The following is a 22,389-nucleotide window of genomic DNA, read 5'->3' as shown; positions in this document are numbered from 1 at the left end:
GGGTGCTGTTGGTGGGCTAGCTGCCATCAAGCTGGTTCTGACAGTGACCCGATATATGACAGAAAAAAACACTGCCAGGTCCAGTTCCATCTTTAAAGCTGTTCTTCTATTTGAGCCCATTTTTGCAACCACTGTGCCAACCCATTTCCTTGAGCGTCTTCCTCTTTTTTGCTGACACGCTACTTTCCCCAGTATGATCAAGAACTTGACTTTCCTAAAGTACATGAAACAAAGTCCACCATCCTTGTTTCTCAGGAGCGTTCTGACATTACCTCTTCCAGGCCAGCTTTTCTTTGTTCTTCTAGCAGTCGATGGTACTTTCGTTGCCAACACCACAATTTGAACGCATCGGTTCATTTCTAGATCTCCTTATTCATTTTTCAGCTTTCACGTGTATATGAGGCTATAGAAAATACCAAGGCTTGGGTCAAGTACACCTTAGTTCTCAAAGTGACATCTTTACTCAATACTTTAAAGAAATATTTTACTGCAGTCTTGTTCAACACAATACACAACCTGATTTCCTTGACTGGAATCCTTGACAACTTCAACCTTCTCTCTGTTGATCACGATGTCATTGGTCCAGTTGTGAGGATTTTTGCTTCTTTACATTGACTTGTACTCCATACTGACGTTGCCATATTTGATCTTCATCAGCAAGAATGCCAAGGTCTACTCACTTTCAGCAAGCAAGGTTATGTCATCCGCATATTGTAGGTTGTTATTAAGCCTTCCTTCAGTCCTGATTCTACATTATTCATGTAGTTCAGCTTGCTGGATTATTTGCTCAGCATATAGATTTATTAATATGCTGAAATGATGCAACGTTGACACACAACTTTCTTCATTTTAAACAATGCAGTGCTTCATTTTTCTGTATGACTGCCTCTTGTTTCTGTATGTTTTGCATAGAACATAAAAGTCAACATTTTTCCAGTATTCTCTGCTTTCAGCGATGATCCGCCTGATGTTAGCAATGACATCCCTTATTCTGAAATGGGCTTGAATTTCAGGCAGCTCCCTGGGGAGAGAATCTGTTGATTCTGAATTACCTTCAGCAAAATTTTATTTGTGTGATGTCGATTTTTGTGTGTGTGGATAATTTTCGCATTCTATTAGGTCACCGTTCTTTAGAAAGAGTACAAAGCTGAATGTCTTGCAGTTGCTTGACCACATCACTGTCTTCAAATTGTTTGATCTAGATTAGAGTACTTCCAACCCTTCATCAGCTTGTTGAAAAACTTCATTTGGTATTCCATCTGTCCCTGGAGCCTGAATTTTGCTCATGACTTCAGTACAGCTGGGTTCTCGTCCTTTAGTACTTGATTAAAGTATTGAATCTTGATTATATCCCTTCCCTTCAAACAGTCGAATATTGAATAGTTTTCTTTGCTACAACCACTCAGTGTATTGTTTTCATTTTCTTATGGTGCTTTATGTGGCAGTCAATATTTTGTTCACAGAATCCTTCAACACTGAGAACGAGAGACTTGGACATTTTTTGTTGCTGATTTCTTTCCATTTGAGAAACGCTAAGCATGCTGTTTCTTTCTGACTTTCTAACTTCAGATCTTTGCACATACCATTCTCGAGATGTCCTTTGAAAGTTTCTGTTCAGCTCTTTTACTTCATCATTTCCCCCCCAGTGGCTTAAGCTACTCTACTTTGAAGAGCAAGTTTCAGTTTTATTGCAATGTAGCAATGGGTTATTCATTTGTACTGTTCTATAGAACCCTATTGTGAGAATATGTCACAGCTGTACTTGTCTTTTGGGTACACATTTCTTGATCTCTTTTTAAGGGAATGAAGTAGTCTGGTTGAGAATACTGTAATACAGATTGGGTCAAGAAAGGTACACCAATATTCTATTCACTCTCTTGAGCAACTGCAGTACTGGTCTCACAGAAATGTTTGCCGTGGGCCCAGCAACGAGAAGGTCCTTGGTGAGGAGGGGCGCTCTTCAATGCAGGAGCTCACAGAGAACAGGGAACAGAAACAGACTGTGTAATTAAATACAAAATTGCACAGGCCCAGAGTAGAGGTAGCTTTTTAAAACTTCTGCGCTAAAACTAGACAGTTTAATACTAGGGCTGGATTCTCCCACCTGTTCACCTAGAGTCCGGGAGTAGAGTCGCCTGGAGAACATACATGGGGAGAGAAAGGGTGCTGTAGATATGCAGGTGAGTCATTGACACCGATGCCAAGCATGCCTCTGCCAGCCTCCTCTTCTCCATTTAGCTTAGGCTAAAACCTTCCCGAGTGGGCGGACTCCACGTGGACTCCGACTCCCTCCACTCTTTGCCCCTTATATGCCCCGGGAGGGAAAGGAAGAGGAGTTCAAGAAGACCCCTCAAGAGCAGAGGGAGGGTAATTTACTAGATGCCAAATGTCATGGTAGTCAGCTGTCAACAGAAATGTGAAGTTCTTGCTTACGGAAAGTCAGTGGAGTTGAGAGGAGAGAGGAATTGAAAGGCAATACTGAGATGAAAAAAGCGGAGCGCTGCAATGATAATAAATACCAAGGACTCAAGAAGAAAGTAAGTGTTTAGAAAATGATGGTGGCAACATGCACACATATGTTTGATACAAGTGATGTATGGGTTATTTTAAGAGCTGTTAAGAGCCTTCAATAACATGACCTTAAAAATAATAATAATAGGTTGGGACAATAAAGATACAGATAAAGGCACAATAACAGTTTAGTAATCTATTGCACGATTCCTTATATTTTTGCCACTGAACAATCCCTGAAGAGTTTTCCATGTTCTAAGTTCCACGCCTCTGTGGGAAAGGCAGGGCACATATTGCCCCCATTTTGCTGATTTGCCCAAGAACATAGTTGGATGGAAGGTACCTTCAGGACCCGAGGCCATTTTCCATTTCCTCAGAGCCCACAGAACTCCTGTCCCTGGAGGAAATGGACTAGGGATAGGAGCGCCCGCAGAGACAGGTGCTTCCCTGGCCAGCCCTGGCCCGCCCCGCGCCCTCCCCCAGGTGGGAAAGCTTACAGGACCAGGGCCCCGGCAATGCTCCGACTCCAGAGAGAGATGAAGTTGTGTGTCATGAGAAACTCTTGTTTCCTCTGCCTTTAGTCCGGAATCACCCGGCAAGGTGCACCGGATTCCCCCCACCCCTGGCGCGCCCGGCTTTTGCCTCAGGAGCAGGGAGTGACTTTGGCCGTGACTCCGGGCGTTTAGGGAGCGCGGGGACCGAGAAGTCAAGTTTCCGGGGGCGCCGCCCCTCCCGGACGCGCGTCGGGCCCAGCGCCCGCGGTCACCCCGCGAGGGGCCCCGGGCAGAGCGCGCCTGCCCAGGTGCGCCGGGGGTTGGGCCGGAGCCCGGAAGGTGCGCCGCCCCGCCCCGGCCCGGTCCCCGCGACCTGCCCCCGCGTGAAAGCGAAAGTGTCGGGGCGCGGAGGTGGAAGACGGGGGCGGGGACGGCGCGGACCTGCGGCGGGGCGCCGGGCATTCGAGGGGCCATGGACGGGCTGGGCCGCCGCCTCCGAGCCAGCCTGAGAGTGAAGCGCGGCCGCAGGGGTTAGTGCCGGGCAGGGGCCAGCGCGGGAGCTGGGGGCCGGCGGGGGGCCAGGGGCTGTCGGATGGGGACCAGGGAAAGGGCGGCGCGCCGAGGGGTGTGCGATCGACCGCCAACCGTCCGCGGACCACTCGGGAGGGCTGGCGAGCGCGCAGGGCGAGCTCGAGGTCGAGGTCAAGCAAATGGTCATGGGGCGGGGAGAGGGAGGTTCGTGGGGTGGCTAGGGCGCTGGGGCTGAGCGGGAGGCTGCCAGTTCGAGGAAACCGTTGTGGGGCCCCCCCGGGGCCACGTGTCCTTCCAACCAGGAAGCTTGTGGTGCAACCGCAGGGTGCTGGGGAGAACCGCCCCATCAGGCCCCGCCAAAGCAGGACCTACAGTACCTGCCTCCCCACTCCTCCTGGTGTCATCCTCTGAGCAAGGCCACAAACACTGGTCTCCCCAACGACGTTGCCGCCCCCACCCCCGGGGCGGCGAGCAGGGCGAGTGGCCGGGCCGCAGCGCAGCTCCTTCTTTAATTTAGACTGTGATCTGCAGAAGTTACATGACCTTCTTCCCCACCCCCTACCCCCACCCCCACCCCCCAGAGGAATGGGAACCATTCTTCCTACCCAGTGTTGTGGGGATTAAATTAGAAGTCGTGATTCGCGTCTTTTCTTCTTAGTAGAACTGGACTTTGACAGGATGGCAATTAGGAATTCATCCATCCACCCATTGAGTAAACATTGGTTGCTGCTCACACTGTGGCTGAACGGCCTCAGCCTGCAGATACTCTGCCCAGAGACAGTTTGCCCAGAGGACTGTCTTTGGTGGTGGGGGTGGGATGGGGAGCAGATAAGAAAATGGACAGCCCACTTCTTCCAGCAACCACAAATCCAGAGCATCGGAGAGCCCCACTCCCAGCCTGAGAAACCAGCCTCTCTGCTCTGAACTCTGCAGTGACCTGACTCCTCTAATTTGTGTCCTGTTCTTGGGCCCTCTGTCAACCTTCTCCCTTCTCACCTCACCAGCCCTTGTTCATCCAAACGCATGCCTCATGCCACTTCCACCAAGGGGGACAGTCAGTAGCTTCCTGGGTTCTGGAATGCCCAAGTGGTTGGAGCTGAGTGCAGGCTAAGACTGGTGTTATCTGGTCTCAGAGCGCATTGGTCAGGTCTTTCATGGCCTCCCCTGCTCATCCCTCAGAAGTCTGTGTGGATGATGGGGTCTCCTCCCACCACCTCCCCCCAAGAACCCTTTCAGTAGCTCACACCCACTCCAGCCCCCAACACAGGGCTGAGGATGGTGCCTCGTGGGGCTTTCTGGAAGTGGAGGCACTGTGAGATGAACACCCAGTATTACCTGTCCTGTGGCCTGGCACCTGCCAGCCTAGGAGAGTTTGCCCTCTTCACCCCATCTTCCATAACATCCTCTGCCTTCCGGGGGACTCCTACACTTCCTCCTTTCCTTTTTGGCCTCAGGAGAGTTGTGTGGTAAAATAATGAGGTGTGTGTGTGTGTGTGTGTGTGTGTGTGTGTGTGTGTGTGTGTGTGTGTGTGTGACATATTGATGGGGACTTGGGGGAGGTGGTAATGAGTGCAGTCAAGCTGGGAGAGGAAAGGTTTGCTTTCCAGACCAAGGGCCCAGAAGGTCTCCTCCCCTGTTCTGGGGCTTGTGAAGTGGCTGTAGGAGGGGCAGCCTACTGGAGGAACAAGTGTAACCAGACTCCTGACTTACCTAGAAAGGGTGGCTCCCTCTTCAACTGGGAAAATAAGAAAAAAAAAACAACCAAAGAAACCTGAGGATAATCATCCCTTTCTAGGGCACCAAGGATTAAGGGGGTTGGCGTATATGAGACATGTGAGTTTGCGGGATACTAATTTTCTTGTGTGCCCTTCTCTCCTGCTGTAACCCCCTATAAAAAGAGGGGAGGATGCATTATTTTCCTGGGCTTCTTTGTCCTTCAAGTCTAGTGACTTTTTCTACCAGGGCTTTGTGAGTTTTGCTGCTCTCTTGATTCTCCTGGTAAAGGAAATGGACTGAAAGTGAAGTCCAAAGGATTTATGGAAAATATCTAGTTTCCTGAGGTTCAGGACTGATCAGTGAAAAGATTCTGAAAGAGCTTCACAAACAGCAGGGATCCTCCATCTTATGGTGTCCGGTGTGTGATGTATCCAGAAGGCAAGGTTGTGGGCATGACCCTATCCTGATTACGACTTTCACCAGATCCTGAATTACTCCCTGCCTCAGTTTCCCTACCCACCTCAGGAAAATGCTTGTTTTTCAGTCTGCACAGGTTGGGAGGGTGGCAAGGTGAGGTGGTAACTGAGTGTCTGGTTCACCATCCTCTCTCTCACAACAGCCTTTATGACAGCATTGTTTCCACTGATAGATTGGGGCATCCTCCCAGGAATCATGGAACGGACGCTGAGTCCTCACGTGCACTAGTCTCACAGAACCCCCATCTGGAGCTCTTTTTAGGAAGATGGCAACCGTCTCACCTGTCCCAGCACCTCCCTCTCTCCCAGCCATAAACCAAACCCACAGACATCCAGTCAGTTCTGACCCACGGTGAGCTCATGTGTTACAGAGTACAGCTCTGCTCCATAGGGCTTTTTCGTGGCTTGTAATCTTTGTGGAAGCCGATTGCCAGGATTTTCTTCCAGGGCGCTTCTGGGTGAGTTTGCACCCCGGAGCTCTTGTGTTACTAGACAAGTGGAAACAGCTCTGGTCACCAAGGACCTACCCTTTCTAGAGGACTGCTAATTCTTGGAGAGTCTGGCAGACACTGGGACCAAACCAATTTGCTCCTTTCTTCCTCTTTGGGGCAGCTTCCTCGCAAATGTCATTTCTCCCACTTGGCGCAGTCATCCCTTCAAGGGCTACTGTGAGAGTCCTAGTGCCGTCCTCTCCAGACACAGCTGAGGGCTGTTTCCCCACGGGCACCTCGAGTGCTGGATGCTATTGCTTCAGCAGGGGCAGAAAGGGCTGAGCTTAACCAACAGGAAAAGGACTGAGCCGGAGTGGGAAGTGGAAGATGGAAATCACCCATATGCTTTTTACAGCCACAGGGGAGCTGATGTAACAGTCCCCGTACTGGGACCAGGGAGAATCTCTTGAGTCAGAGCTTTCCAGTTGGGAAGAGGGACCCTTTGCTGGAGCTCTGGAACAGTTCACAGTGTGGCAGTTCCCTGCCTTAAGCCAGAGAAGTGTTGCAGCTTGGAGCGAGCCATCATTGCAGGATACCTGAAATATCAGTAACTCTATAGCTCAGCAGTGGACTTTGCTCTCAATTTCACATCCAGGACAAGAGGCTCTTAGATCTCTCTGATTTCTAGGACACCCTTCGCTAGCTAGAACAATTGATCCATTTAGATCATCATTGGACCAAGCCTATTTGTCTCCATCAGGGACAGGCAGCTGGCATCCTGCACAGAAGGTTTGGTCTTGTGCTCTGGCAGGAGGCCCTGGACATTGTAGAGAGCAGCAGGTGGCCTTGTCTGGGGAATGGGGGTTGTTGGCTGTGGCTGACCACCTTACAAAGTGAAAGGCCAAGCATTAAAGTTCTGGGGGATATACAGTCCTCACCCTGGGATGGGTTGGGCTCCACTGCTCACAGTCCGAAGCTATCAGGCCTTCTTCACTGTCCTGTGCTTGTAAATAAATCCACTGCACAAACCTGCAGCCCACAAGTCAAAGCCCCAAGCCCAGAAGCAGTTGGACCTGGGAGATGTTTGCTCATGACCTTTCTATCACCACACCCTGGGGCTCCTGGGAGGAGCTGAGGTTTGAGCTGCAGTGCCAGGATGCTGCCTCTGTCTTCCTGGGTCCTGTCACATCCTCCTTGCTCAGCCACTGGGTGCGCAGCATGGAAGCTGCTCTCCCCTCTTGGGGAGGCAGTTCTCAGCCCGGCATCGTGGTCGGGCTGTGGCCGGAGCCTGAAGCACCATCCCCTTACTCAGACTCTCTGTAGCCAGGCTGTGTTGGAGGAAAGGGGCACATTCCATGTCCCGCAGGCTGGAGAAGATGGAAGGACAAGTGGTAGGCCGGGCTGTCAGGCTCTTCCGCAACCGGCTCCGACTGCGAGCAGGTCTGGACTGGAAGCCCACTTCCTTTTTCCTAGGGTGACCTTCTTGGATGGGGTGTGGGGTGGTAGTGGTGGCTGCTTCTTCCTTGTAACGTTTCTTCTTCCTCTCGCTTTAACATCCTCACCTCCCCGTGTGACTGAGCTGGAAAGGGAGGTTTCCTTTGTTGGTTTCTCAGAGCCAGAAGTGCCCTTCTTTGGGGTTGATGTGGGCACAGGCACATGGTCTCTGGGTCTCTTGTGAGTTATTCAGCACGTGTCTACCCAGGACATGCTGTGTTTCAGGCACCGGGAGGAAGGTGGCGGGGAGTATCCATGTGGCCTCCCACTAGTGCTTTCTTGGCTTCCAAACAAGTGGTTTCCAGCCCCTTCTGGGCATCCTGTGGGTTTCAAGGCCCCAAGGCAGGTGTGGGAACTGCCCAGTTAGCCCTGATCCTGCTCTGCGACCTGAAGTGCTCTTGGCTTGCTGGGTGGCCAGGTTCTGGGTACCCCAGGACTAGCAAGGTGGCCGGAGGTGGTGGGTGTGCCTGGCTTCTCCAAGACTCCACAGCAAGCCTAGACCAATGTGATCCTCACTGGACCCGGTATCTCTGTTTTAGGATCTTCCCAGGACATTGCAGGAAACGCTGTGAAAGAAACAGAAAAGGCCCAGGAGCACACCCTGCCTAATTTTGCAGGAGGACAGCACTTTTTTGAATACCTCCTTGTGGTTTCTCTAAAAAAAAAGCATTCTGGGGATGATTATGAGCCTACTATCACCTACCAGTTCCCCAAGGTAAGGAGGCAGGGAAAGAGGCAGGGGTGGCCCCCTGAGTGGTGGTGGCGGGCTGCCGCCTCCCTCTCCCCTCCCTGCCAGGGCCGAGTCTGAAGGTGCCCTGGGCAGCTGCTGTTTCCTCCTTGGCCCAGTCCCTGCTTTGTAATCGCCCTCAGAATCTAGGTCTGACTTCTTGGTGAAGAACTGACCCAGGCATCCGGCAGGGCAGGGCCACAGCAGGGAAACCAGGCGACCGGTGCCTTGGTCTTTTTCTGAGACCTCCCAGGTCTTTCCGATCTCATCTGCAGTCACCCTTCTCTGGAGAGAAGCCCCAGACCTCCTGAAAGGCTCCCCTCCCTGGCCTGTGTGGGCAGGGCCGGGCCAGGCCGGTGGCTGGCACTCTGGCTGGCTCTGCTCCAAGCATCAGGCTCCTGCTTGTCTGATCTGCACTGGGTGAAGGGGCGGGGCCAAGGCATCCTTCTTCTTAACCCTGGCGGTTCAACAACGGAGCCGACTACCTCTCCCCTCTCTGATGTGGTCTCCCTCTCCGAATTGGGGCACTGGGGTACTGGGCCATAGCAGGGCCATTCTGTGTTCTGCGTTCACTTTTCTGACTCGATGGACCCTGGGGAAACTGCCTTTTAAGTGGAGCTGACCAGGGAGGGTTTCTCTAGGCATGGAATGGGGGTGGGGGGTGGCACACACTGGCCAGATCCAGAGTGAAATCCCTGCGCAGAGTGGCAGGTGAAGGAGCCCTTTTCCCCACCCCAAGGGGAGACACTTAGCGCCTCAGAGGAAACTTCCGGTCCTAGTCCTCGAGGCCCACCTCCCACAACCTGTTCGTGCTTTCTCTTTTCCGCACAGAGGGAGAACCTGCTGCGAGGCCAACAAGAAGAGGAGGAGAGGCTGCTCAGTGCCATCCCCTTGTTCTGCTTCCCTGATGGGAACCAGTGGGCCCCTCTCACTGAGTATCCCAGGTGATTGCACAGCCTCGGGACTGGGGAGGCTGGGCTGGGGACCCGCCTAGAGGCTGGGCTGGGGACCCGCCTAGAGCTGTCTGTGTGGCACCTTCAACCTTCGCTGGCCTCACACCCATTTCCCACCAGCGTCTCCTGGGGGAAGGGCCTGTGGTGGCTCCCCTGTAAACGTCTTCCCTGGGCTCTTTCAAGGCCAAGGCTATGCACCTTCTCTTTCCAGAGGAAGGCCAGAGCCTCGCACCTGTCCTAGGAGAGACTGCCACCAGGGCCTCACTCCTCATGTTGTTTGCATCTGAGCCAGGCTCTGCTGAAGGCCTTTGGCCTCAGAAGGCCAGGTAGCAGGGCCCGTACAACGTGTGCTCTGGACTTGGGCTGCCTGTGTTAGTATTTTGACCCAGCCACTTATGAGCTGCACGAGTTTCTTGGGTAAGAAACCCCTAGTCAGAGCTGCGGTCCCTGCATCTGTAGAAAACCACACCACTGCCATCGAGCTGGCCCGACTCACGGCCTCCCTCCTAGTTTCCGAGGCTGTAAATGTTTACAGGAGCAGACAGCCTCATCTTTCTCCCTCAGAGCACCGATGGGTTTGAACCGCTGACCAGGTGGTTAGCAACCCAATGCTTATCTCTCAGTGCCACCAGGTCTCCGTAAAGTGGGGGGGTGTCGTAACTCTGCCCCTTGGGTGGCTTTGAGAGTTAATGTGAGAGGGTGTGTTTAGCGTCTTGATGAGTCGGAATTGACTCGATGGCAGTGCATTTGCTGTTTTTGTTGTTGTTTGGTGTGTTTAGGGTCTGATCTCCCAATAAAGCACTCTAATAAATTGGTAGGTATCATTTCTACTGTCCTGATTCTGCAGCAGCCCCTGTCCCGGAAACTCCCCTACCTTCCTGCTTTGGAATCCAGTGAGCCGGATGCCAACCAAGCGTTGTCTGCTCTTTCCCAGGGAGACGTTTTCCTTCGTTCTGACCAATGTGGACGGGAGCAGGAAGATTGGCTACTGCAGGCGCCTCCTGGTCTGTGCAGCTCAGAATGGGCCCCTCCTGCTCAGCCGCACTGCTGGGCTGGCTCAAGCCACAGCCACCAGAGCTCAGGGTCTATGGCCGCAGGGGTTATAGAGAGAGCAAAAGTCCAGCACCCACTGCCTTGTTAGTGCCCACTCTGCACCCCTGCATGAGGGCACAGAGCCCCTTCCTGCCCCCTTGGGGGATCTGTGCAAGCCATGCCTGGCCTTTGATCTCCCAAGCTCTCAACAGAACCCCCTTATTTCTGCCCCTTCTGTCCAGGCAGACCGGCTTTGGCCCCTAGATCTACCAGAGCCTGGGTGGGGATTGGGAGGATTCCATTCAATTCTTGACTTTTAGAAGGATTCTTCATGTCATCTCCACAGCTTTCCTCCAAGCCATTTCCTTATCTAAAACAGCCTTCCCACCTAGCTTAAGTGACCCCTAAGGTGGTCCCAGCCCTGGGAGCAGAATGGCTGGCCTGTGAGCCCCCAACCCTACAAAGCCCACTTTGGTGATTGCTCTGTCCCCTGCCCCACCATTCACCACCACTCCCCCACCCATACTCCAGCCCCTGCCCATGTGCCCCAGAGGCCCCTGGGAAGCCACACCACTGAAGGCACCTTCCTGTGCCCCCGCAGCCCGCCGGCCGTGGCCCGCGCCTTCCCAGGGTGTACTGCATCCTCAGCTGCATCGGCTGCTTCGGCTTGTTCTCCAAGGTACAGTGGTCAGCATTCCAGGGGCCTGTTGGTCCTGCTCTGCCTCTGGGTTCCTCCTGGCTCCCTGTGTCCCTGAGCTCCTCCTTCCCCACAGCCACTTGGGGAAACTGAGGCTGAGTAATGTGGGCTTCATGGGTTTGGGGGGAAAGCTGGTACCGAGGGGAACGTCTCCCCTGCAGATAGGACCCCCACTCTAGTGAAGGAAGAAGGGGATGAGAGCAGCCCCACAGGAAGCCCCTCAGGCCACGCGTCTGGAGATCCGCGGGTCTTCTGTGCGGAGCTTCTTCTGTCAGTTGGGGATAAGTCACCCCACTCACCCTCCGACCTCCCGGGCTGGCGCCAGATTCAAGTGAGCGAGGATAGGAGCGGTCTCCTTATAACGTGCTGGGCACTAAATACATCTGAAGAGAATTGTTATTCAGTAGGGGTCCCCAGGAGAAGCCCTGATGGTGTGCGGTTAGGAGTTGGCCTGCCAACCACAAGATCAGCAGTTTGAAACCACCAGCCTCCCCAAGGGAGAAAGGCGAGGCTTTCTACTCCCCTAGTGACTTAGTCTGGGAGACTCGCCGGGGCAGCTCTACCCTGTCATGTGGGATCACTGTGAGTTGGAATCGACTCTATGGCAGTGAGTTTTGATTTGGTTTGGTTTTTGGGGGGTTGAGGCATCTTGAGACTGATTAATCTGGAGGCAGAAGTGTGGGTCCCCAGAACTTCTGCTGGAGTAAGGATCAGAGGGGGCATTCCTCCAAAAGGAGGGGAGGTGTCTTGTGGCCAAGACACACCCCTTGGGTATCCTGTGCTCTGCCCTCTTGGAGGAGGGGAAGGAAAACTCTGTCTTTCTAGGGCTGGAGACAGTCCCCGACCCTTAGGGTCTCCAATGGAAATTGGAAGACAGAGTGACATCCAAAAGGCTGACTTCTCGACCCCCCAACAAATGACCGACCCGTTTACCCCGGATGATTTCCCAGGGCAAGGGGGAAGAGGAGTTGGTTCAGAGGGTGGAAGGAGGGCATGGGACAAAATCAGGTCATGTGTGGGAGATACGCTTACCCTGAGACCTGCCGGGGAGGGGGAGAGAGCCAAATGGTGGAGGGGCATCCACAGCTGATGAGGCTTGCCTGGACCAGTGCAGGCTCCTCACAGATGCAGGGACAGGTGGGGTCTCAGGGGCCACACAGAGCACCCCTTTGAGCCATGCGTCCCTGCTCCTTTCCCTTGCAGATCCTGGATGAAGTGGAGAAGCGACATCAGATCTCTATGGCCGTCATCTACCCGTTTATGCAGGGCCTCCGGGAGGCCGCCTTCCCTGCTCCCGGGAAGACCGTCACCCTCAAGAGCTTCATCCCCGACTCAGGCACTGAGGTGGGCTGGGAAGAGGGCCAAAGAGGACAGGTTTCAGTGACACTTCTCCCCACAGTTCACCAGGGAATCAGAGGCAGGTAGGGCCTGAACTTGGTTAGAATTATCGGCAGGGCTCAAAACCAAACTCAAGCTTTTTGCTCCTCTCAAGCAGATGCCCACAACGACCTAGTTACTGTTCAAGCTCCCACACTTCTGTTTCTGAGAAAGCTATCCTGGACCTTAAGACCCTGGACCCTGGAGAAAGGCTCTGTCCCAGGCCTCAAAGTGCCACCCACTCTTTCTTCCACGCAGCCTTGGCCCCCGGTTTCTGCCCTACCCTCTCTAGTCTCCAGGAGGGCTGTTTCATCACTTCCCCCCCCACCCCTCAGTGTCCCCGCCCCAGCTGGCGATGTAGTTGTTTTAAGGCCACTCTGTGTAATGAGGGAAACAAGTAGCAGAGCACTGTTCTAACAATTCTAGCCCAGACGAGGTCAGTTTGTGGGCTCCTCCGAGCCTCGGTGTCCCCCTATGCAAGACAGAAGAGAGGATCAATGTTTTTACCCTCCCATTCATTGAAGAAATATGGACTGCCTTGCATGTGCCGAGCACGATACTATCTTCTGGGTTTCAAGCGGTGAACACATTGAGCCAGTCCATGACCTCACTGAAAGCCCAGTGGGAGGGGAAGTTAGTAAGGTCCAGGGAAGGGGGCAGACGGGTCCACAGACCTATCTACAAACTGTGCACGTAAGACTGGCCTCTGGGACCCACAGGAGAACGGAGAGGGCAGAGAACTCCCAGGGGAGGGCGGGCCTAGCCCACAGGGAGCTTGCGTCTAGGTGGAAGTCAATGTGGTTGAAGCATGGTGAGGGAGGTGGGCTGTGCTTGGTGGGACCACGGAGGCTGATAGGCCTTTGCGGCCATGCTAAGGATTGGTTCGGTGTTATTCTTAGAGCAGAAGGAAGTTGGCAACAGGTGATTGCAGCAGATGCACTCCCATAGCGGAGAGCGGCGGAGAGGCCAGTAGAAGCTATCGTACGGTACCGGGTTCTGGCAGCCGCACGCGAGCACCGTGTGCCAACCGTCTCCCGCTCTGCTTTCCCCACAGTTCATCTCCCTGACGCGGCCGCTGGACTCCCACCTAGAGCATGTGGATTTCAGCTCCCTGTTGCACTGCCTCCGTTTTGAGCAAATCCTGCAGATCTTCGCCTCCGCTGTGCTGGAGAGAAGGATCATCTTCCTGGCAGAAGATCTCAGGTGGGCCCAGCCGCTGAGTGGCTCCCTTGTACTGGTCAGTTCCCCTGTGCTCAAGAGCATAGACCAGAAGGTGCTCAGAGATCTGCCGCAGGACTCGTGTGTGCGTGCCCTCCTTCCAGTTCCTCGAGCTGCCCCACTCCGCCTCCCAACCAGGTTGCTGCCTTGACCCAAGCAAGGTTCCTGACTTAGCTCGCGAAGAGCATGGAATTTCCCTGGGACAGTCCAGGCGGGACCAGTTCAGGTGACAGAGCTCTGATCCTGCCTTTGAAAGGCTGTGGGAGGCAGGGAGGGTGGCGGACTGGACAGCAAGTGTCTAATGGTATGGAGGTTAAACCACCAACCCCATGACAGGCATCCTTCTTCTACCCACCAGTCTACTCACTCAATAAACATCTATTGCACGCCCGCCGGCTGCCAGGTGCCAGTCCTCAGGAAGGTAGATGCGAATGAGATGACCGGTGACTTTCAGGAAATCCAGAAGGATGCAGTGGTTAACAAGCAGAGATCTTAAAAGTCAACAGCTGGGGGTACAAATCCTGCCCCTCCACCTTTTAACTGTGAGGTTCTCCTTAGGTTGGTCTCTTAACTTCTTAAAGCCATGACCTCATCCATTATAAAAGCTATCACATGGAAATAACGATCGGGCTACGTTTGGCAGGTTGTGGTGGGGATGGAAGGAAACTAGTTGCTGTGGACTGGATTCTAACGCAGGGCAATCCAGGCGTGGCAGAGTAGAACTAGGCTGCATATGAAGTCTTCCCTGTCTGACTGGGGGGAAGTCAATCACGAGTCTTTCGTTCAAGATATCTCTAGGTCAACTAGAGTCACCAGGTTAGAGGTGTAACTGTTTACGCCACCCAAGGACTCTGAGAATTAAACGAGCACAATTCTGGGAGCCCAGGTGGTGTCGTGCAGACTCTGTGGGCTACTAACTGCAAGGTCAGCAGTTCAACACCACCAGCTGCTCCTTGGGAGATAGGGCTTTCTGCTCCCGTGAAGAGTGATTCTTGGAACTCACAGGGGCAGTCAATTCCACCCTGTCCTATAGGATCAGTATGAATCAGCCTCATCTCGATGGCAGTGAGTTTGTTGTTGTTGCCCATTTGCTTGTTTCAAGGGCCCATTGTTGCTGGGCACTCAGTGGATCAGAAGTGCTAGCTACTTAATCCACAATGAAAACCAAGCCCACCACCACAGAGTCGCCTCTGACTCAGAGACCCTATCAAAGGTGCCTGAGACTGCCAGTCTTGCTGGGAACAGCCTCATCTTTCTCCTGCTCAGCAGCTGGTGGGATTAAACCACTAAGTTTGTGGCTTGCAGTCCAGGGCTTGCCCAACAGCACTAGAAGGTCTGTTTTAACAGCCTGATAGTCTTTGTAACAGCATCACAGTTGAGTGGCTCCACGTGGATAATGGGGGCTGGGTACTGTCAGAACTTGGTATTGACCTCTGGGGCGCTTCAAGTGGGGAGCAGACAGGGAGAGACAGAATAGAGAAAAGCAAATCATGACACAGCAGAGGGTAGGTCTTCTGTCCACGTCTGTGGAAGGAGAGCGCACGATATTGGGTTCACAGTCCTGGTTCCACCTTTTAGGAAAGAAGGAGAACAAAAAGGGTGTTAGGGACCCAAACACCAGAGGTCAACGCCACGAGTTTTAGAGAAAAGGAAGCCTAGAACAGGTAGAGGGCCTGCGAGTTGAAGGCTTCAACAATCAGAGTGAGCCTAAGCTCACCCTTTTGCTTTGGAAATAGCTGACTCCTAGCCCTTTATAGAGATGGCCACTTCTATTGTGGCTGGGGCTGGAAATCTGCGCCTTCAGTGAACTGAAGGCGACCTTGGTTGTCAGGTGGCTTGCGTTCTGGCACAGGCCAACTGGAGTGATTTCCCAGGGGTTAACGTTCTTGGAGATACCCCTCACTCTCCACTTCCTTCCCACTGGGTGTTTGCAGATCCCTGAAGTGAGGGCAGGGAGGGAACTTCCAGTCAGGCGGGACCTTGGCTAGATTCTCAGAGACATAATCTTTTAAACTCAGGAAGTGCTAGCTCGATGGCAGGAATTGAAACAAGGCTTCCACATCAGCGTTTTTATTGGCTTTGGCTTGGGGACAATTTGGCAGAAGAAATGAAGAGCCTGGAAAGCTAATGTAGAACCGGAAAAACCCAGAGTGGGTTGGGTGTGGGTTGGAATGGGATGAGGTTGTGAAGTTGAACAGTGATTACATGGGGAATGCTTAGTTGGAGCCACTTCATGGGACTTTCCATGTAGGAATTGTTGGGCAGAGGTTCCTGGAACCTAGGAGTTTCCCAAGCTAACTCAGATGGCAACTGATACAGGTAGAGTGACCCGAGGGAGCCATGGGAGGGGAAGGCTGGAGATTGGGGAGTATAGACATGAGGAGGAAGAAGGGCTTGCTGTGCCTGTGATGCGCACACTTCCTTCACACTCTACTGTCATGGTTGGTTACACATGTCTCCTTCATTGTCCTCTGAGTTCCCGAGACCAGGGCAGTGTCTTCTTCCCGGTAGCCACAGCCTTCGTACGTGGTGAGCACATGACGAGTAGCGACTCGCAATGAAGACGTCCCTCCTTCCCGTCTCTCTTTAGAGCCTCTTTAGAGTCTGACCAGGAGAGTTGAGAAGACTAACTGGGAGAAGGGTCAAGTAGAGGCCGGCCCCTCCGTGGCCTCTCCTGGTTTCTTCCCCCCAACAATCACAGGTGCTGTGGGTGGGGGGCCTCTGTCGAGCTGTGGGGTGCCAGTGCTGGGCTCTGGGGGCACCTCTGACTCCTGGTTCTGTGCTCTGTCCCTAGCACTCTGTCCCAGTGCATCCATGCTGCCGCTGCACTGCTCTACCCCTTCAGCTGGGCACACACCTACATCCCTGTTGTTCCCGAGCGTCTGCTGGACACCGTCTGCTGCCCCACGCCCTTCATGGTGGGCGTGCAGATGCAGTTTCAGCAGGTGGTCATGGACAGCCCCATGGAAGAGGTATGATGCAGGGGCGGGGTGCCGGAATGGAAAAGGTGGGCAGGCGTGGCTTTGGATTCCAAGTCTGCTAGTCCCAGCCGTGGGATTCTGTGCGAGCTACGGAACCTCTCTGAGCCCGAGCCTCCTGGTACGTGAGATAGTTCTTACTGCTGCTCAGTTCATAGGGATTCGGAGGAGAAAATGGCCTCCATAAAGCAATTGGCCCAGCGCCAGGTAGATGGTTGGCACTTGTTGTTTGCTCCCCATTCCTGTGCTTTAGGAAGAGCCCGTGGCTTTCTGAGAGACCAGTAGCCTCCCCTAACCCCAGCACATCCAATGCGCCGAGCGGTCCCATCTCTCAGAATGGATCATCACAGCTGGCCTATACCACTCACACCTCACTGGAATTCCGAATTCCAGGGATGAAAGAGCGCTAATGACTGCCTCCTGTGAACTATGAGTCTTGGTTGATGTTTAATCTCGAAAGTACAGATTTTTGCAGCCAGAGCCATTGTGCTGATTAGCCCAGCTAGTTGCTCAGAGCTCCATTGACTAATAAAACCATGGTTCCCAATCCCCTTTGAGTCTATTATCTTCTTGGTTCTTGATTGTACGCTGTGCTCCAGATGTACCAAAGGGCTCGGTTGTTAAAAAAAAACAATCCAACTCGCCAGTAGCATAAATGTATCTGTGTTTGGCAAACAAGACTCAAAGGTCTGCACTGAGTTGTGGGGGAAGGGTCAGGAGAAACCATGGAAGGATAAAGCGAAATCGAACTCACAGCCACTGAGTGGGTCCTGGCTCTTCATTACGCCCTAGGCCCCAGTAGAACTCTGAATGTCATCTTTTGCCCCTGGAGTCTCTGGGGGCACCTGGTGGGGTAGAACTGCTGAGCATGCAGTCAGCAGTTCAGTGAATAAACCATCACACCACCAGTGTGTAGCAGGTTACTGTAGCCTATGCCAGAGGGGCCACTTCCATATGTCTACACTGGCTACAAACGGGTTTGCTGTGTACACAGAGTGCTTGCCCGTGTGGGATCTAGAAGGAGAAAGCATAAAGGAGCGTCCTCCTTTTTCTTAAGAGAAAACAGAGGCCCAGAGGACTGAACTGACCTATCAGAGCTGCACAAGAAACGCCAGAAGCCTCACACAGATGAATCTGAAGCACCTTTAATAAAAGGGAGGCCACCATTCCATTTCCCAGGAGTACTGCTGCGAAGTCCAGAAGCAGGCTGGTTCCCTTCCTTGTTCCCTTAGCTCTCCCACCTCCCTCAGAACTGCTGAGCACACACGCCCTTTGAACCAGCCGTAGTCTTGTGACCAAGTGGGACAGAGCAGTAGCCCTGTGTTTAGCAATGACTTCAAATGTCCCAACCCTAGATGTTATGAAACCTCCTGACGCTGCAGTTACACACAGCTCCTTGGAAGCTGTGGCTCTTTCCCCAGCTGTCGGCTGGAGAGACACTTGAAGGTCACCAGTACCGGACTCCGGCTCTCCCTCCTAGAGCACCCGCCCATTCTGTTCCTCACCAGCCGCTTTGTCAGTGGTCAGGGCATGGAAAGCAGGGAGGGACAGAAGGTGAGGGTGGAAGTTAGGGAGCCTCTGGGAGGGATCACTTCATAGATGGTAGTCTACCCCACTCAGGGAAAGCTGTCAGAATGGCCTCACTCAACCAACCCTTCAGAGGCCTTTTCCTGGAGGCCTCTGAGCCTATGTATCACACAAGCAGCCTCAAGCCCGGACACGTTCAGCCTTTCTTCCCTGAGAATGGATAATTACAGCACCCGCTGTCTTGAGGCATATTTTCCAGGCACTTTTCTTCCTTTGATTTAGAAGGGAATGCAGAGGGGTCACCCCAGCGTCAAGACCACGCCATCACAAGCTAAAACCCTTAGGAGGCTCAGCAATCATCTGCGTGACCAACACGGGCTTCGGCGTTTATGGTCAACTGGAGGGCCCGTGCCCGGCCAGGCTGAGAGCTGCTACTCAGCCCACATGAATGCTGCCCTGACGAGACATGAGGCAGTGTGGTCACGGCTTCTCAGAAATCCAAATGTTGTGTGAAATGTTCCCATTTAAATATTGGAAATTACTTCATTTATTTGAAAAATAGCATGTGGCTCAATGAAACAGGTGGAGTCAATTAGCAGGAAGCCTCATCTGGGCCATGATGGGGCTGGTAGTAGAACTCTCAAACGTATGCCATCGAGTTGATTCCGACTCAAAGTGACCCAAAGGGCAGAGGCGAACTGCCCCTGTGGGTTTCTGAGACTAATCTTTATGGGAATGGAAAGCCTGGTCTTTCTCCCAAGGAGCAGCTGGTGGTTTCAAACTGCTGACCTTGTGGTTTGCAGCTAACATGTGACTCAGTACCCCATCGTGAGTGATCCTGTAGACAGGCTAAAGCTGCCCGTGGGGTTTCCACGGCTGTAACCCTTTCTGGGAGTGGGAAGCCTCGCCTTTCTCCCACAGAGGCTGGCGGTTTCAAACTGTAGACTTCGCAGTTAGCAGCCCAAGGCATAACCGCTGTTACTACCAGGGCTCAGGTTCTCCAAAATGCCAGCCCTGGGCTTGCCTCACCTGCAGCCCCTAGTCACATGGTCTCTCCACATCCTTTCCTTCCCTCCTTCCATTGACCCCGGGCCATTTCCTTTCCCAGCTTCCTGCTGGAAGGCCCACAGCTTGGAGGGGGGTTGGCTGTTGTTTTATTATTTTTTGTAAGAAGTCCTCTGGCCAACGATGATACATAAAGCACTAAAGGGTCCTTCTCCGTGCTAAAGCTGGGAGGAGAGGAATGCAGGTCTAAAGCCAAGACACTCTGGGCTTGAAACTGGTTCTACTATTTATTCGCCAATCTTCTTTAGATCTGTTTCCTCACCTACCAAATAGGGGTATTACCTGTCTCACAGGACTAGTGGAGGATTCATCAAGATAATACACGGAGAGCATTCAGCTGTGTGCCAGGTCCTGACTGCTACGTATTATAGAAATAATAATCATGATGGATGTTTCACTAAGGCTCCGAGGGGCTGTGATTTCCCCATATTGGACTCCCCCTTTAGCTTGGCATCTCCCCCAACACGCTCTTCCTAGTTGCTAGTTTCCGGAAGGAAACTGAGGTTTCCAAAGAGGGGAGGAGGAGGGCGAGTGGCAGAACGCAAATGGGAGTTGTTGAAGATGTCGATTTTGGCGTCACTTGAGTTGAAAGGTACAGCCCTAGGCAGACATGGAGATGGTAAGTCCTTCTGAGGTCTGTGATGAAAGGGCAAGAGTTGAAAGCTATTCTGTATTGGTTTCAGGTCCTGCTCGTCAATCTTTGTGAAGGAACCTTTTTACTGTCGGTAAGTGTCTGGGTTCGAGCCCATGCAGGCCCACCACCACTGCAGTCTCATCCATCTTCCACTCACTTTTAGACATGGCATGCTTTTATTGACCTAGCTCAGACTAGGACACAGACGCCTCTGCTGTATGGCAGCCACCGTGAGTGGATTTAGAACGAGGGATGAGAACCAAGTACACGGGGATCAAGGAGAGCCTCACACTAAGGTTTAGAGACAGCCTGAAACAGCTTCTCTTGACTGTGGCAGATGACCCAGGTGGCCGGAGGGTGGCTTCCTTTTCAGGCACCACCCCTTCGTTTGTCCTGCTTGACTCTCAGCTGTCTGTCCTCTTCTAGGTTGGCGATGAAAAAGATATTTTACCACCCAAACTTCAGGAGGACATCTTAGACGCTCTCGGTCAGGGGACCAAAGAGTTACAGAGTAAGTCTGAGACCGCTCTTACTTCAATCTTCTCCAGGGAGCTCCAGGGCAGATTCCCAACCATCCCCAGCTAGAATGAAAACAAACTTCTACAGCACAACCTCAGGCCAGCCAGGGGCCTAGAGCCTAAAAGTCAGAGAGGAAGATTTTTTTCCTTCTTAGGCACTAGGTAGCCTCCTATCTCGGTCAGTGAGTTCCCTAATTTATAATCCCCACCCACCTATTTCCCTATGCATTTTCAGCCTACGATGAAAGCAAACGTGGGAGGCAAGAGTTTGGATTAATGTCATCTTTCTTCTACCCTCTAATATGGCTTGTACGTCTCCTACAGCTTCAGAACAAATCAACGAACATGTTTCCGGCCCTTTTGTGCAGTTTTTTGTCAAGACTGTGGGCCACTATACTACCTATATCAAGCGGGAGGCAAATGGACATGGCCACTTCCAAGAACGGCCCTTCTGTAAGGCTCTGACCTCCAAGGCCAACCGCCGATTCGTGAAGAAGTTCGTGAAAACACAGCTCTTCTCCCTCTTCATCCAGGAAGCGGAGAAAAGCAAACACCCCCCTGCAGGTACATCGCTTAGCTCAAAGAAGGGCACCCCTCCAGGCCAGAGGGAGCCCTAGGAAGGAGAAGGGGCATGGGGGAAGGTGCAGTTCCCTCGAGGCCCACAGAGCAGTTATCACTGCATGAGTGCAGCTGAATGAACCAAAGAAAATGCCTCACGGGCTGACATTCTTGGTCTACATCATTTCATTCTAATCATTAATTCCAGTTAACTACTCATTGCTTGAGGACCCCCTTTAAGAAAGAAATCCAATACCTTGGTACTTCAGGGGCTTGTACCTGCATAGAGGACCCCTGGCAGGCAGGGATGGATAGATGGACACACATATATATACATATGTTTGTTGTTGTTTAGACAGTCTGTATCCAATGGGTGTGTGTGCAGTGGGTCTGTTTGACCGCATAGCTGAGCTCATCACAATTAGTTGACTCTGAAACCTGTATCTGAACCCACAGGCTATTTCCAGCGGAAAATACTTGAATATGAGGACCAGAAGAAACACAAGAAACTGAGGGAAAAAACTGTGAAATAAGAGCTGCGGTGAACAGCTGTGACTCGAACGGGGCCAGTTCTGGATGCAGGGCCGTGGCTGCACGGCAGGCCAGTGGCGCTCGCCGCCCCAGTGTCCAGTCTCCTTCCAGGTCCTGCTTCAAGCGGATGTTCAGGACCCTCGGAATTCACTTCCTCAGGACTTTGGGGGGCTCTGGCTCTCAGGCTTACAGCACAGGGTTCAAAACTGCATTTTTTGGGGGCAGAGATGACAAGAGTGGAGAAGCAGTACTACAGATGTTGTGAGGCTTGGTTAGAAGTTGCTGCAAATAAACTGCTCTCTTCCAGAACCACGAGTACAAAACCCTCAAGCAGAGAATGCAGCTTTGGCCCTTCCGTTCTGCTCAACATGAATAAATGTTGACATTTTTGTGGACACGCAGGAAGAAAAATAAAGATGAAAATCGTGCTGTTTCTGTGTGTATCTTTGACTTCTACCAAGAGAGAAGCAAGAGGAGGCAATAAGATGTGAGAGTAAACACTAGGAGGCGATCTGGTGTTGGTGGCCCTGAGACCTAGCCAGTGGGTCTGGACAGGTGGATTACAGGTCGTAATTGCTCCTGCAGATCCTATTGATGAGAGGAGCAACACTGGGGGCAGGGCAGAAGAACCTTGGCTCGAGTCAGGTGTGGTTTTTCTACAATCCTGGGAGACGCGCCTGCTAGCCTCTGTCCATGGGGAACTTGAGGGCAGGCCGAGCAGTAAGACAAGCCAGTGAACACTGCAGGCCTTCCATAAACGGGCCTGCCCATCACTCCATTTGGACCATCTTTTACCTCCAGTGTTAGATAGCTTACCTCCAACGGGTCCACATTAAAGATACCCAGTTTACTTCCTTAACTGAAGGAGACAGGATCTCTGCATTGAGTAAGGAGAACCATCACAACCTTAAGGATATAATG

General features: G+C 52.6%; 1 protein-coding gene across 2 annotated transcripts; it reads left to right on the top strand.

The window, feature by feature from the left end:
- The first annotated feature begins 3,432 nt into the window (after nucleotides 1–3,432).
- On the top strand, nucleotides 3,433–21,470 carry DENND2D (DENN domain containing 2D). Of its 2 annotated transcripts, none has more exons than XM_075540304.1 (12): nucleotides 3,433–3,535; nucleotides 8,193–8,368; nucleotides 9,212–9,324; nucleotides 10,268–10,337; nucleotides 10,967–11,044; nucleotides 12,266–12,406; nucleotides 13,494–13,642; nucleotides 16,452–16,629; nucleotides 19,911–19,952; nucleotides 20,288–20,372; nucleotides 20,704–20,943; nucleotides 21,394–21,470. In XM_075540304.1, exons 1-12 carry the CDS (start codon nucleotides 3,478–3,480, stop codon nucleotides 21,468–21,470), a joined length of 1,407 nt encoding a protein of 468 aa, XP_075396419.1. In that variant the 5' UTR covers nucleotides 3,433–3,477. The 2 variants fall into 2 exon arrangements, with proteins under 2 accessions (XP_075396419.1, XP_075396418.1); XM_075540303.1 differs by lacking the exon at nucleotides 3,433–3,535 and adding an exon at nucleotides 7,515–7,599.
- Nucleotides 21,471–22,389: the final 919 nt, after the last annotated feature.

The sequence above is a fragment of the Tenrec ecaudatus genome, chromosome 1 (genome assembly GCF_050624435.1).
Source record: "Tenrec ecaudatus isolate mTenEca1 chromosome 1, mTenEca1.hap1, whole genome shotgun sequence".
Taxonomy (NCBI): domain Eukaryota; kingdom Metazoa; phylum Chordata; class Mammalia; order Afrosoricida; family Tenrecidae; genus Tenrec; species Tenrec ecaudatus.
This window is presented reverse-complemented; position numbering and strand designations above follow the sequence as displayed.

Excerpts from the sequence above, each read along its gene's own strand:
- DENND2D (XM_075540303.1), top strand. The coding sequence starts at position 7,515 with ATGTCCCGCAGGCTGGAGAAGATGGAAGGACAAGTGGTAGGCCGGGCT. Across the intron at positions 7,600-8,192 it reads CCGGCTCCGACTGCGAGCAG|GATCTTCCCAGGACATTGCA; the intron begins GTCTGGACTGGA and ends TCTCTGTTTTAG. Across the intron at positions 12,407-13,493 it reads TCCCCGACTCAGGCACTGAG|TTCATCTCCCTGACGCGGCC; the intron begins GTGGGCTGGGAA and ends CTTTCCCCACAG.